This window comes from Galeopterus variegatus, unplaced genomic scaffold (genome assembly GCF_000696425.1).
Source record: "Galeopterus variegatus unplaced genomic scaffold, G_variegatus-3.0.2 Scaffold142, whole genome shotgun sequence".
Taxonomy (NCBI): Eukaryota; Metazoa; Chordata; class Mammalia; order Dermoptera; family Cynocephalidae; genus Galeopterus; species Galeopterus variegatus.
Window position 1 is genome coordinate 12812 of NW_007726253.1, and position 15218 is coordinate 28029.

Here is a 15218-nt window from a genome sequence, read left to right on the forward strand (position 1 = left end):
ATGAATCAGAGAAGAATTTTGCCCCCAACAGTCTTCTCCTCTATTGGGGGTGTAAGTGGTTGGATGTCTTTCATTGCTGAAGTGTGGACGATTGGATCCATAATCAGAAAAAAGGAGACTGGGAGACAGTCATTTTAGTTCTGGAGTTCCCACCGCTCGCTGAGCCAGAACATCAGGCAGGCATGCGTACATATGATAAAGTGTATATAATTTATATTTGGAGTGTGGACTGGGCAGTGGGGTGAGAACAGAGCTAGAGCCAGGAGTCATGCATTCACCCAGCAAACTCCTGCCAAGCATCTACCATGTGTCAAATGCCAGGGGTACAGAGGTGAGCAGACACAGTGCCTATCCTCGTGGAGTTCTCGGTTTACTGGGGAGACTAAAAGCAACAATATTTACAAGAGCTGTGATTCACTGAGCACCTACCACGTGCCAGGCACTGTTCTGGGCTCCTCTGCCTGCCTCATCTGACTGAATTATAACAATTACTGCATAAAGCAGGTGCTATCATTATCCTAGTTTACGATGATAAAACTGAGACCTGAAGAGGTTAAACAACTTGCTCAGGTGACGCAGGTTGTCAGAGGTGAGATCCAGATTTGAATCCAGGTCTGAGCTGTAGCTCAGGCTCTTGGCCTTGGTCTTGTGCTTCTCCTCGTCCCTGTAATCAGTCTCTCCTTCACTAAGTGTTCTTTGTTGAGTCAAAGCTCAGCCCAGGACTCCTCCTGCACACCTGCTTAGAAATAAGAGCGAATTCCCTGGACACAGGCGAGCTCATCTGGAGAGAAGAGCAGATCCTGAGGGCAGGTGCCTGGAAGAACACCTGCTCCTCGGGCATGGGGGCTGCACAGCAGAGAGGGAGAGGGGCGAGCAGCAGGAGGGTGGCCTTGTGAAGGCCAGAGGGACCGAGAGCTTCGAGAAGGAGGAGGTGGGCAGCAAGATGGAGCACCCTGAGATCCAAGGGGGTGAACCCCAAGCCTGGGCAACGCAGGCTTTGGGGATCCTGTGAGAAGGCTCAGGGTCGCCGCGGAAGCCAGGCAGCAAAGGGTTAAGAGTGGGCCACGAGGAAGTGGAGGTTTCTCTGACCAGAAATTTGGCTTTTAGAGAAAAAAGAAAGCTGGAGAGAGAGGTCACTAGAGGCAAGGGGCTTGAGTTTCTCTTTCTGGCCAGGGCCTGGTTTTGTCGGGTTTAGGATGGGGAGGCGGGTGTGAGCCGCAGGCGGAGGGGGAGCTGGTTGACAGAGAAATGAAACTGTGGAACAGAGAGGACTTTCCCTAGAATGCTCATCCCCTGGACAAATAATGTGTTTATCCGATGGCTTTATTATCTGTTCCCCCAACAAGAAGGGAAGCAGAAAAGTGTGTGGGCGTGGGGGCCGGGGCAGGAGTTAATGCAAGTGGAGAATGGAAAATAATATTAACTATTTGTGTTCTGTGAGAACACCCTAGAAAGTTAGTTATCATTTATTTGTTAGCATTATTCTGCCTTTGCCACTGTGCTGAGTGTTATAATTCACTTAGTCCTGACAAGGACCCTCAGTCCCGAGGTGATGTAGCTAGTGGGAGGGGGTGAAGCAGGATTTGAACCCAGCGTTTGGCGCCGAGGTGGAGTCTGAGATGTTACCTGCGGGCCGCCTGACTCCATATAGTACATTCCTCCCCAGGAGCCTGGGGCTGGAGGGGTCATTATTCCCACATTTCACCTGATGAAATGGGAGAAGTGTGGTGACTTGCCTTGGGTCACACAGCTGGGACAGGGCCTGCATCTCGCCAGCTGCAGACTGGTGCTTTCCCCTTCCCAGAAGGAAGAAATACAAGAATTCAGTAGGGAGTCAGGTGCCACCGAGGAGGTCCCACCTGGGCGTGGGGAGGCAGCATCTTGCAGCATTTCCAGAGTAGGGTTTTCATAGACTCCTGATTTGCACCAGGTTGGGAACAGGACGGTGAAAGTTGAGGCTTGGCAGGTTGGGAACATCAGAAAGAGGACCAGGGGCAAAGCTTCCAGTCTGGGAGGGGTGCCGCCTGGCTCCTGTGGCTGTCCCCGGGTTGAGGCTGAGTGAGACAATAAATATGAGCAGCAGCTGTGGGCTGGGGGAACCACGCGGAGCCAAGAGCTGGGGCTCGCAAAGATCCTCAGTGGTGGGTGGGAGGGAGGCTGTGCCCAGGAGGGGACTCTAGGGCTCGGGTCCCTGTTGGAGAACAGCCCTGGCCCATGGGTGGCCCATGAACCTCCTCGATGTCTCTCCTGAAAGCCACCCAGGCACTGGGACCTGCTTCAGGAAATAGCTACTTCTGAACACAGAGAGGAAAAAAATCCCCAGGGGTCTTGGGGGAGACGTATGGCTTCCTATGTCAGTTTCCAAGAATCTTGGAGCTGGCCCAGGGAGGGGCGTGGGAGGCGGGCACAGAGGCCCTTAAAACCAGGCGGGCCCAGTCCCTGCGTCTTCTCCAGGCCTGAGGACGGAGAGAAGGGCTCACTGGTGAGGAATCTCATTGTTGGGGCTGACATGCCCGAGCGGGTGGAGGAAGCGGGCCCCAGAGAGCTCCGTCACCCACAACCCCCCTCACACATTGTGGGGAGGTCTCAGTAGTGCCTTTATGCAGGGTCCGGGGCTTGGTTCTGCTGGTCCTTTCCAGCCAGGAGACATGACCTGGGGTCCTGAGAGCATGGGGGGCTGCCTCATGTGGACTTGGAGGACTGGCCTTCAGGTGACCCGGCTCCTCCCTGGCCTCCCCGTCTTGGTGCTTCTGTCAGCCTGTCTGTGTCTGCTTTCTCCACCTCTCATTACTGCAGCCATGGCTCCACTCCGAAATTATATCCTGCGGCTGTTCTTTCCTCTCTGTAGTCACTTGATAAAAATAGCCAGCCCCACATCCTTCTCCTGGGGACCTGCTCTGGGCTCAAGCGATGGTCCGTTTTCCAGGGCAGCTGTTTTGACGCCTCTGCCACCTCCTCTGTGAAACTTCTTTTTTGCTCTTTCAGACCCATCTTTGTGCTGTGCCCTCACACCTGCAGCCCGTGACCCAGGGTGTGCTAAAAGGTACCCGGGATGTTGGTTTTATTCAGGAAGGATGAGGCCAACAGATCAGGAAGTGACTGTCATTCAAAAGAGAGTTCGTTACAGTTCCTAAGAGAAGAGGGCACGCCACGCCCCGGGGGCCCCCTGGGGAAGGGCCAGGGTCGGTCAAGAGGCAGAAGCAGCCTGTGCAAAGCGTGGCTCAGAGCCTTTATTGTGATTTCCAAGGGAAAGGCATGCAGGGCAGGGCGAATGGATTAGGGTTGGCTGGTTTGAGCCATTTCAGTGGCTCCAGGCTTCCCCAGATGTCCAGCACTTGGTCCTGGGGTGACTGAGGGCAGGGGAGACATTGGCTTAGAGGGCAAGAGTTAGATAAAGTCGGAAGATGGAGATAAGGGCTTTGGAGTTTGCACACAAAAGGCAGGCTCCCAGGGAGTCATCTGCTGTCTGTATAGGAACTAGCGAGCTCTGGGAGGATCAGTCTCTCCCTGGCCAGCAAGGTCCCCAAGATGTCAAAGCATCATAAAATATAGAAAATAAAAATCATGTTTAATGCACAGGGGTGCGCGGAGACAGTGGAGTAGAGTCTGTCGGAAGAATAGATCCCAGTCCTGGGCTAAACCCTCGGGCAACTCGATTTACATGCCTGAAAGTCTGTTTCCTTATCTGTAAAATCGACAACTGTTATTTATTCATTCAACATATAACCGTTTAAAGGGACAGACTCTGGGCCAGCAGGTTTACCAAGGTCATTGGTGGGTTTAAGGAGACAGAAGATGGTGCCGGCACATCGGAGGTGCCCAGTGAGTGGTGGCTGGCTACTGTCCCCTGCTGCAGCTCCAGGATGCCGCAGAGAAAGATTGGTGTGGAAGAGTTGGCTCCAGGGCCATTTCCTGGGCTGTTTAGAGCCCTCAGGGCGGAGGCTGTGGGTGGACAGAACCCTCAGGAATGTTCTTGGAACTCAGAGGAGCTGCCGGACAAAGGATGGCACAGGGGCCAGCCCAGCAGCCAGGAGCCTCGGGGAATCTGACGTGTGTCCGGAAGCTAGGCCTTGAGAGGTGCCCGGGGCTCGGGCAGAGTATTAGCACAAGTGACCCCGAACTCAGGGACGTGGAGATGGCAGGACATGGAAGGGGAAATCCCGGCAGACCACAGGCCAGCCGGGCAGCTGTGGACAGACACGGACTCGGGATCCTAGGAGCACAAGGAAGCAGGCAGTTGCCGGTGAGAAACCACTGGGAGGCCAATTTGGAATTAGGCCGCTGGACCGAGATGCATGGAATTTCCTCTGCCTTCTGGCTATGATGGTTTTTGGACTCGAGGCCAGTGATGGGTGTGTTTGCCGAAGACAGCTTCTGAGAAGGGAAGCCAGGGCTCTGCCCATGAGGTAGAGCATGAGGAGAAACACAGCCCCCTGGATTCAAAGAATTCATCTCTCGGGGAAGAGAGGCTGTGTGGTGCAGTGAGGGGCGCACAGGCCTGGGTTTGGATCCTGCCTCCACTTCTTACTGGCTGATCAGTAAGTCAGTGACCTCTGGCTGGTTCCTTGAGCTCTCTGAGCCTCAACTTTCCCACTGGCAAAATGGGCAGAATGACACGTACCCTGCAGAGCTGTCATGAGCACCCGGGGCCAACTTATTCTTCAGGTAGACACAGTGCCTGGGGCCCAGGAAACTATTCTAATTTTAAATTCTTCTAAATCAGGAAGAAAAAATAAATATAATAATAATGAACACATAACAATGAATCCAGCCTGGATTGTATTTGTCTTTATACTAATGCCGTTGTCAAATACTTGCTTACTGCAGGGACGTAGCAGGATTGGGTCCAGACCACCACAACAAAGCAAATACCTCAATAAATCAAGTCACATGAATTTTTTGGTTTCCCAGTGTATATAAAAGTTATGCTTACACTATAGTGCAGTCTATTAAGCGTGCAATAGCATTATGTCTAAAAAATAATGTACATACCTTAATTAAAAATATTGCTAAAAAGTGCTAAGATCATCTGAGCCTTCAGTGAATTACAGTCTTTTTGCTGGTAGAGGGTCTTGCCTCGAGGTCGATGGCTGCTGACTGATCAGGGTGTTGGTGGTGGTTGAAGGTTGGGGTGGCTGTGGCAGTTTCTTAAAATAAGACAACAATGAAGTTTGCCTCATTGATTGACTCTTCCTTTCATGAAAGGTTTCTCTGTGGCATGCAATGCTGTTTGATAGCATTTTACCCACAGCAGAACTGCTTTCAGAATTGGAGTCTTTCCTTCCAACCTCGCCTCTGCTTCATCAGCTAAGTTTATGTAATATTCTAAATCTTTTCTTGCCATTTCAGCAGTGTTCACAGCATCTTCATCAGGAGTAGATTCCATCTCAAGAAAACACTCTGCTTATCCATAACAAGCGACTCTTCATCTGTTAGAGTTTTATCATTGAGATTGCAGCAGTTCAGTTACCTCTTAAGGCTCTACTAATTCTAGTTTTCTTGCTTTTTCCACCACATCTGCAATTACTTCTTCCACAGAAATCTTGAATGCTTCCATCCATGAGGTTGGAATCAACTTCTTCCAAACTCCTGTTAATGTTGATATTTTGACCTACTCCCATGAATCATGAATGTTGTTAGTGGCATCTAGAATGGTGAATCCTTTCCAGAAGGTTTTCAATTTAATTTATCCAGATCCATCACAGGAATCACTCTCTATGGCAGCAATAACCTTCTGAAATGTATTTATTAAATAATAAAACTTGAAAATTGAAACTACTCCCTGATCCAGGGGCTGCAGAATGGATGTTGTTTTAGCAACATGAAAACAATGTTAATCTCCTTGCACACCTCAGTCAGAGCTCTTGGGTGACCAGGCCAATGAGCAGTGAACACATAAAACAAACCCTTGAACAACAAAGGTTTGGATTCCGTTTTCTCCACTGTGGGCTGGAGTTGAAGACAGTGTAGGATAAGGGCCAGAGCCCAACGTTTAGAGCTAGGACCTGAGGTCTAATCCTACTCCTGCAGTTGATGTGCTGTGTGACTTAGGGAAAGTGCCCTAGCCTTTCTGGGCCTTAATTTTCTGGTAGATAAATGAAGGGTCTTTATGGTCTCTTCCACCTCAAACCCCATCAGCCTGTGGTGTTGCTTTCATAACCTCCTGGCCTCCCTCACCTGTCTGAGCCTGTCTGGATACGGGACTCTGAGCTGGGATGCCCCAGTGAAAAGGGCCTGCCCACCACCCCCTCCTGCAGAACTTACCAGCAAGGAGCCACCCTGCCTACCACCTGACCCTGATGGGAGAAGGGAGAAGCCTGGGCTGGTGTCTCTTCATTTTACAGCACAGTAGAGTGGTTTAGCATAATTCTTGAGGGCCCTAGGATTTTCAGAACAATAAATGAGCATTGGCTTCAACTTAAAGTCACCAGCTATGCTAGCCCCTAACAAGAGAGTCAGCCTGTCCTTTGAAACTTTGAAGCCAGGCACTGACTTCTCCTCTCTAGCTATGAAAGCCCTAGATGGCGTCTTCTTCCAATATAAGACTGTTTAGTCTACATTAAACATCTGTTGTTAGTGTCACCACCCTCATCAGTGATCTCAGCTAATCTTCTGGATCACTTGCTGCAGCTTCTACGTCAGCATCTGCTGCTTCTACTTGAACTTTGACGTTGTAGAGATGGCTTCTTTCCTTAACCTTCATGAACCAACCTCTGCCAGCTTCAAACTTTTCTTCTGCAGCTTCCTCACCTCTCTCAGCCTTCACAGAATTGAAGACAGTTAGGGCCGCTCGGGATTAGGCTTTGGCTTAAGGGAATATTGTGGCTGGTTTGATCTTCTGTCCAGACCACTGAAACTTTCTCCATGTCAGCAGTAAAGCTGTTTCCCTTTCTTCTCATTCATGTGTACACTGGAGTCGCACTTTTAATTTCCTGCAAGGACTTTTCCTTTCCATTCACAACGTGGCAACTGGCACAAGAGGCCTAGCTTTCGGCGTGTCTCAGCTTTCAACACGACTTCCTCACTACGCTTCATCATTTCTAGCTTTTAATTTAAAGTGAGGGATGTGCAATTCTTTCGTTCACTTGAATACTGAGAGGCCATTATAGGGTTATTAATTGGTGTAATTTCAATATTGTTGTGTGTCAAGGAATAGGGAGGCCCAAGGAGGGGGAGAGAAATGCAGGAATGGCTGGTCGGTGGAGCAGTCAGAACACACACATTTATGGGTTAAGTTTGCTGTCTTATATGGGCACAGTTCATGGCGCGCCAAAACAATTACAATAGTAACATCAAAGATTGCTGAGCACAGAGCACCATAACAGATATAATAATAATGAAAAAGTTTGAAATATTGCAAGGATTAACAAAATGTGACACAAGGACACAAAGAGAGCACATGCTGTTGGAAAAATGGAGCTGACAGACTTGCTCAATGCTAGGTTGCCACAGACAGTTTGTAAAAACAGACTTGCTCAATGCTAGGTTGCCACAGACAGTTTGTAAAAATCACAATATCTGCGAAACGCCACGAAGCAAAGCACAGTAACGTGAGGCATGACTGTATAATTGTTCATATACGTATATTTTATTTTAAGTTTTGAGAAAGGGGCCTACGAAGGCAAAAGTGTTTTGAGTCCATCAAAGCCATAAGGAGGCCCCGAAAACCTCTGGCACTTCGTGGGCGCTCGAGCTTCATTCCTGAGCACGCGTCTGGGCCGGGCACAGTTCTCAGTGTTGGGACAGAGGGTAAACCCACCCAGATTCTACCCTCCAAGAAGCCTTCCTGGAAAACAGGCAACGACAGCACATGCAATAGAAGCAGCATGAGACCAAGGGACATCAGCCTCCCTCTGCCGTCCCACCCCGGCGCCAGTCACCCTCTTTGTCCAGAATTCTTTCCTCCCTGCCAGGTTCTTACATGTTCATCAAGGGCCATGTGTAGGTTACACCGATTCCAGCTCTTCAACTTATGCCACCAAATCTACATTTAAAAATCCCACCTATTTCTCTTGTTCCTTTTACCCATTTTCTGCCAAGGGGTTAGTGTGTCTGGGGCACTTGTGGCTACGTGCACTGGTGGGGGGGAGTTCTCTCCCATTGCTGGTGAGGACAATATCCCCCCAAAGGCTTCCATTAATGTCCCTCTGCCTCTAGGGACTCCATGGGTCAACTCCTGGAGGTTTTTGCCTTGTCTTTCCTGGCTGGGATCACCCTTAATTGCCCAACATGAGGGGCAGCAGGGCATGGTGGGGAGTGGGTGGCGTCTGAATGGGCCCTGGGGGCATTGCTGATGGACATGTCAGGAGATGTCTTTTCTTTTCCAGAACCCCAGAGATGAAGGGCCTCCTCACACTGGCTTGGTTCCTGGCTTATAGTAAGTGCTGGCCTCTCAACCTCTGTATGCCCTCTTCCACCCTGTGGGAGTAACAGGATAGTGGACAGTAGACCGATCTCTGAGGTCACAGAGACTTGCGTCTGAATCTCGGTTCTGCATTTACTGCATAGGTGTCTGCAGAGCCCTGGTCTCTATGAGCCTCTACTTCCTCCTGTGTGACATAGGGACTGTGGCAGGGCTCCAGGGGATGTCATATGTCAGCTGAAAGGTTGTGGACATAGCCGATATGTGGCTGGCAAATGTGGGAGGTGGATTTTTTTCTTCCATGCAAAAAAATGTAAAATAAGGCCAAACAAAACAAAGAGATTTTAGAAAAAGAAAATAGACTCTTGTAAATATTCCAGCCTGGGATTCCTGAGTCATTCTCTGCTCAGGCCTGTCCAGGCCTTCCGTACATCCCACCCCCAGCTGGAAAGTGACTGTACAGCCAGCTCTAACCACCCCATCCCCCAGGAATCTGTAATCACGTACATGACCCCCCTACAGGCTCTCTTGCTCTTTGATGTCTTGCCAGATCCCTAGAGACTCCAGGAGAAATGGGAGGTTCAGAGCAGGGAGAAAGCCTTGGGCCCACCATGAGACCCTGGACAGGGCATCTTTCCCCTCCAAGCCTCAGTTTCCCAAGTTGTAAGATGAGGGATCTGCCTACATGATTTCTAAGGGTCCCATCCTACTTTAAGATTCTATGCCTTATGTTTTAAAGGTGTTAGGTGAGGGGGGCTGGTGTATTGCCAGGAGAGACAAGCAGCTCCTGTCTGCCTGCTTCACACAGATCCCATATGAATTATACCTAATATGTCTTGGTCCCTTATTAGTTGTCTGCCACTGTGCTCATAAAGTTTACATAATTTATCTGATTTTAACCCTCATGACAACTCCAAGACATAGGTGTTAATTTCAGGCCCCCATTTTCCAGATGAGGAAACTGAGGCTCTGAGAGATTAAGTGGCCCATTCAACACTATACTTCAAATTAGTGGCAGAGCCAGGATTTGATCCCAGGTCTGCTCCTTTTCCAAGTTCAGACTCAAGCACTTCTCTATACTGCTTGTCCTCACCTTCCTTGTTTCCTTCGCACTAACTGGGAGAATAAGAGAGCTCCAGGCTGGGAGAAAGCTCAAGATGCTGGGAAGTGGGCCTGGGGCAGGGGTGCTGGGTGTTATCTGCGGGCATGGGATGTCTTTCAGGTGTGCCTGCTGTGCCAGGGAGCTTGCTAGAGCTGAAGTCAATGATTGAGGAGGTGACTGGAAAGGATGCCCTGAAGAACTATGGCTTTTATGGCTGTTACTGTGGCTGGGGTGGCCAGGGAACCCCCAAGGATGGCACCGATTGGTGAGCTGATGATCATAACTGTCCTCTATGCGCCAGGCTCTGCACCCACATTATCTCATTCATACATGTCAATTTTGGAAGATGAGCATTACAGCACTGCTTTATAGATGAGAAAACTGAGGCTCAAAGAAGCTCACTTGTTTCCCAAGACACATCGGGGAACTCCCAAGGTCTCAGTGGACTCATGTGTCAGGTGGTCCTTTGCAGCATGATAAATGGTCCTGACATAGTGGCTTAAAACAGTGATGATTATTTATTTTGCCTATGAATCTGCCATCTGGGTAGGGCTTGGTGAGATGGTTGATCTCTGCTCTCCCCAGCTTTGGCTTGGGCAGTTTGACTGAGGCTCACTCCTATGGCAAGTTGCCGCTGTCTCCTTCTTGGGATCTCAGCTGAAGCTGTGGACTGGGGTCCTCAGTTCCTCTCACTTAGGCCTCCCCAAGGATGTTTGGACTTCCTCCCAGCATGGCCACTCTTGGGTTCCAAGAGTGAGTGTTTCCAAACTGCAAGACAAAAGAGAAGGCATTTTTATGATCAGCCTCAGAAATTTCATGGTGTCACTTACACTGTCCTCTTGGTGGAGGCAGTCACAAAGGCTTTAAGAGGGAGGGGACCTAGATTCCACCTCTTGATTGGGAAGTGCCAAAGTTCTAGAAGAACATGTGAGATGGGAGATATTGTTCTTTGGAAAATGCAGCCTGCTGGGTTAACTATTCTGATGCTGCTGGACATGAATAACAGAAGGGGACAATTAAGCAAGTGGAATGCAGATGGATGGAACCAAGTTTGTCACTGTTGGGAGTTTACAAATGTACAAGGGCAGGCAGCTAGAATGATCCATGTAAGAATGGATTAGAGTTGGAGAAATCCCTATGAACTCCTGTTTGGCTTAATATAGGTGCAGATGCTGACATAAAGAAATGTGTATAGATATGTGTTTATACACAGGTTAGTATAAACACGTATTTTTTGCTCTATCAGGGGAGAGAGTCTAAAAGTAACAATAGCCTGGTAGCAACAAGCACACCTACTGCCCAGACCTAGTTTCTAATACCATGTTCCAATCAAAGGAACCAAGGCTCCTTGAAGAAATGGCTGATTACTAGACCAGGGCAGTGTATACACAAGCTCAGCCTGGAGCTTCTTGTAGTGCCAAAAAGTAAGGAAGTGCTCAGACAAAGCCCCACATTGACAGGGATATGTCACTGGAGCACATGAGTCCACTGAAAAAGTTCCCAGTGGCCAACGCTGGGACAATCTGAGCAACATAATTACCCCAGTCTTATTGTGAGGAAAAAAAATCAGACAAATCCCAATAGTGGGGCATTTTACAAAATAGCTGAGCAGTACTCCTCAAAACTGTCAAGGTCATCAGAAATGAACAAAGCATGAGAAACTACCACAGCCAAGATGAGCCTTAAGAGACAAGATGGCTAAATGTAATCTGCTGACCCAGATGGGATCCTGGAACAGAAAAAGGACAACAGGTAAAATCTAAGAAGATCTAAATAAACTGTGGATTTGTTACAATTAAAAAACCAATATTATTATTATTTAGTTAATTCATTAATAATTGGTGTGTCATTAATAATATATTGATATTGGTTCATTAATTGTAACAAATGTAACAAATAATAATATAAGGTGGTAATAGTTGGGGAAACGGGGTGTTTCCTCGGTAAAATCTTCTCATATTTTGTAAATCAAAAAAAAAATGTTTAATGCAATCTGGCACACCTAATATACCAGAAGTTTATTTCTTGCTCACATAACAGTTTGATGTGAATTGCATGTTGATTCAGGGACCCAGGTTCCTCCTATCTTGTGGCTCTGCCATCCCCTATGGCCTCAGAGTCCTCTGCCTGGTCATCTCCATCCAGCTGAAAGATGGAGAAAGAGAGAAACTGTAGGATAGTGTGGCGGTTTTCATGGGTAGGTCTGGAAGTGGTACACATCACTTCCGCCCGCATCCCCTGGGCCAGAACCTAGTCATATGGCCACACCTGCCTGCAAGGGAGGCTGGGAAATGTAGTCTAGTCATGGGCCCAGGTGGAAACCTTGGCTCAGTGAACTGCTATCCAGCAGTGGCCCCAGCAGAAGAGCAGGTAGGTACTTGGCCATATTACCAGATTGTCTGCTAGACCACACCCACAAAGGTGGTTTCTGCTGATGTGGCATGGTTGAATTTTTACTCCTATTAGGGAAAAGAGGGTCAAGAGGACACCCCTCCTACTCAGGATCTAAGTCTCTTGCATTGACAGGTGCTGCTGGATGCATGACCACTGTTACGAGCACCTGGAGGAGAAAGGCTGTGACATCCGGACACAGTCATACAAATACAGATTTTCAAAGGGAATGGTCACTTGCGGTAAGGCTGGGGCTTCCCATTTAGGCTATTGGATAGAGTCTGGATCCACCTGGCACTGCATTCAGCTGCCCTAGAAGTCAGCCGTCCTGTATGATGGGGTGGGGAGGGAAGATCTGGGACGAGAGGAGCAGGATCCTCTAGGGAAGGGCTGGAACATCTCAGACTGAGCATTCACTATGTACCAAATGCTTTGCATACCTCCTTTTAGATGATCCCCCAAATACCCTATGGAGTAGGTTTAGTCTCATTTGACACATGAAAAAATGGAAGAACAACAGCTTGCCAGTGCATATGGCAGGATTCAAGCTCAAGTCCATCTGAATTTAAAGCTAAGTCTCCTCTGTGAGAATTAGGTTTCCTCCAGAGCAGGGGCTATCTCCACCATCAGACTAGGAGCTTCCAAGAGGAGTGAGTGAGTTTCCTTCACCAGGCTGGGAGCTCTGTGAAGGCAGGAGCTGGTCTCCCTGGACTGAAAGCTCACCCCAGGCAGCAGCTGTGTCTCTTCCATCAGATCATGTGTCTCCTGCCTCCCCCAGGCCCCAGTTTAGGAGCTATGTGCCCTTCATCAGACAGCTTCTGTGCAGCAGGAAGCAGATGGAGGTGCCTGGCCAGACTAGGACATGTCCTCAGACAGCACAGTCAGTAGGGTGTCCCCTTCCCTCCCTCATTCTGCACTTGGTATGCTGTTGCAGAGTTTGGGCACTTCTGCCAGATGCAGCTCTGTGCCTGTGACCGGAAGCTTGTCTACTGCCTGAAGAGAAACCTGTGGAGCTATAATCGTCATTACCGATACTTTCCCAACATCTTCTGCTTCTGACCTCATCCTTCCTGGATGGTCCACTGGGCTTGGAGGAGCACCAGGGCCACACTTCACCCTCTGGAAAGTCCCAAGAGTGTGACTCTGGTCATAGGAATGGGAAGGTCCCAGGGGCACAGGGCTGTCACTTCTGAGGTTCCCTTCCTCTGTGTTGGCAGCTGTCCCCTAACCCTGGGCCAGCCATGTCTCTCCTCTCTGAAGACAGCATCCCATCTCAGTTGGAAGACTTTCCTGGGATACACTTACTTTCCATTTCTGCAATCAGATCATTTCACCTCCCTTCCCACCCCCGAGAATTTTTACTCAAGTAGAAGCAAAATTGACTCTATTAATCTGCCATATAGATATTAAATAAAATTCGTTCTCAAAGCTAATGAAAACCACATTTTCCTCTGTGTGGGTGATTGCTCTTTCTCTGCTACTGGGGCACTAAACCCAAAGAAACAGAAGAGAAGATTAGTAAACAGAAGGTTTTCCAGATGAGCTCCAAGCCTTCTCTTGGGCTCACTTCCTTAAACCGTGGGGTCCTCTCAAGCTGAGCATGGGGTCGCATTCTTCCTCAAGGGGGTGGGGGAAGGTGACTGGCAATCATGCCAGCTTGGCTTCCAGGCCAGAGAGGGTGGTGTTCAAATCGCAACTCTGGCTTCTCCAGCTGTGTAGTTTGGGGCCCATTACTGAGCCTCTCTGACTTTCAGACTACTTACTATAGAAAACGTCATGTCCCTTGCAACGTAAAATGAGACTCCTACAGCCCATCTTGATGATACAGGGGATGCCAAGGTTCTGGGATTTTATAAAGCTTGTTTTAAAATAGGATTCAGCTATAGGGTTTATTTTTACCAAGTAAGAACATTAAAAAACCCAAATTACGGGTGGCCAAGTAGCTCAGTTGGTTACAGCACGGTGTTATAACACCAAGGTCAAGGGTTTGGATCCCCAGATTGAATAGCCGTGAAAAAAACCAAAACCAAAACCCAAATCATCTATCAATTCATAAGAGAAGGGGCATTCTAATACCAAGACTGCAAGAAGAAAGAATGGATTCCTAAAACAAAGGAGAGTCTTTTCCAAGAAAGGACCTTTGGCTTCTTTATACTAACATACCCCCAAATGACCACATGATAAATGGGATCTATGTTTAAAAACCTCCAGTGGTGAACATATTCTCAGTAAGATTTAATTCTATGAGATTGCCCTGAATGTATTAGTGTTTTAGAAAAGCTTGATGAAGACTCACTGTTTATACTGACAATGTAACACAGAAGAGAGCTCTCATGTTCACTTGCTTATGACATGTTTTTAATCAAAGCTATCTCCCAGGTCTAATTTTAAATGGGTATGTGGAGAAAATTGGAGGCTTCACTCTGATGCCATTTTTCTTCAACTGCAATATCTGGATAGTGAAGAGACCCCAGCCCAGGCTCTTCCCTTCTCCCATCAGGGTCAGGTGGTAGGCAGGGTGGCTCCTTGCTGGTAAGTTCTGCAGGAGGGGGTGGTGGGCAGGCCATTTTCACTGGGGCATCAGAGCCCCAGTATCCAGACAGGTGAGGGAGGCCAGGAGGTTATGAAAGCAACACCACAGGCTGAGGGGGTTTGAGGTGGAAGAGACCATAAAGACGCTTCATTTATTTACCAGAAAATTAAGGCCCAGAAAGGCTAGGGCACTTTCCCTAAGTCACACAGCACATCAACTGCAGGAGCAGGATTAGACCTCAGGTCCGAGCTCTAAACCTGGGGCTCTGGACATGATCCTACACTGTCTTCAACTCCAGCCCACAGTGGAGAAAACGGAATCCAGAGCAGTTCAGAAAGTTGCCCACATCAGGGCTTCTCAGGAGGAGCCCCTGGATTCCAGCCGAGGGCCAGTTCCATTTCTTTCCTGCTCTAACTGCCTCTTTGGATTCCACAGGCCATCCCTGGGCTGTCAGTCTGGCTGGGGCTCTGGGCTCCATTCTCAGTGGAGGAGACCGACTGCCATCCTCCATGGCTTTGCCCTGGACCTACCTTCAGGGCTGTGAGCAGCTCTGGAGAAACGATGGGAGCTAAGCGAGCCCCGACAGTTGGGAAGAGGCATTCTCCACCATGTAGTTGCCAACTCCTTGGCCAGCAGGAGAACCATCGGGGCGCTCATCCCCCTCAAAACTGCATGGCTTCCCTTTTAAGAGAGATACTGAAATGTACAGACCAGACCGCAAATGCCTCCCCAAACAGATCTTTATATAAATGTAGGCAAGAACACAAATGAATGCTCCGTGGACAGATTGCCTTATAAATACAGGTCTTTTACTGGTGTCTGAAATTGCG

At 48.7% G+C, this 15218-nt stretch overlaps 1 protein-coding gene across 1 annotated transcript; it reads left to right on the top strand.

Moving 5' to 3' along the window:
* Positions 1–8337: 8337 nt before the first annotated feature.
* PLA2G5 (phospholipase A2, group V) lies at positions 8338–13178 on the top strand. The gene is made up of 4 exons (XM_008590546.1): positions 8338–8377; positions 9585–9729; positions 11991–12097; positions 12790–13178. Exons 1-4 carry the CDS (start codon positions 8338–8340, stop codon positions 12912–12914), a joined length of 417 nt encoding a protein of 138 aa, XP_008588768.1. The 3' UTR covers positions 12915–13178.
* The last annotated feature ends 2040 nt before the right edge of the window (positions 13179–15218 follow it).

Excerpts from the sequence above, each read along its gene's own strand:
- PLA2G5 (XM_008590546.1), top strand. The coding sequence starts at position 8,338 with ATGAAGGGCCTCCTCACACTGGCTTGGTTCCTGGCTTATA. Across the intron at positions 8,378-9,584 it reads GGCTTGGTTCCTGGCTTATA|GTGTGCCTGCTGTGCCAGGG; the intron begins GTAAGTGCTGGC and ends GATGTCTTTCAG. Across the intron at positions 12,098-12,789 it reads AAAGGGAATGGTCACTTGCG|AGTTTGGGCACTTCTGCCAG; the intron begins GTAAGGCTGGGG and ends ATGCTGTTGCAG.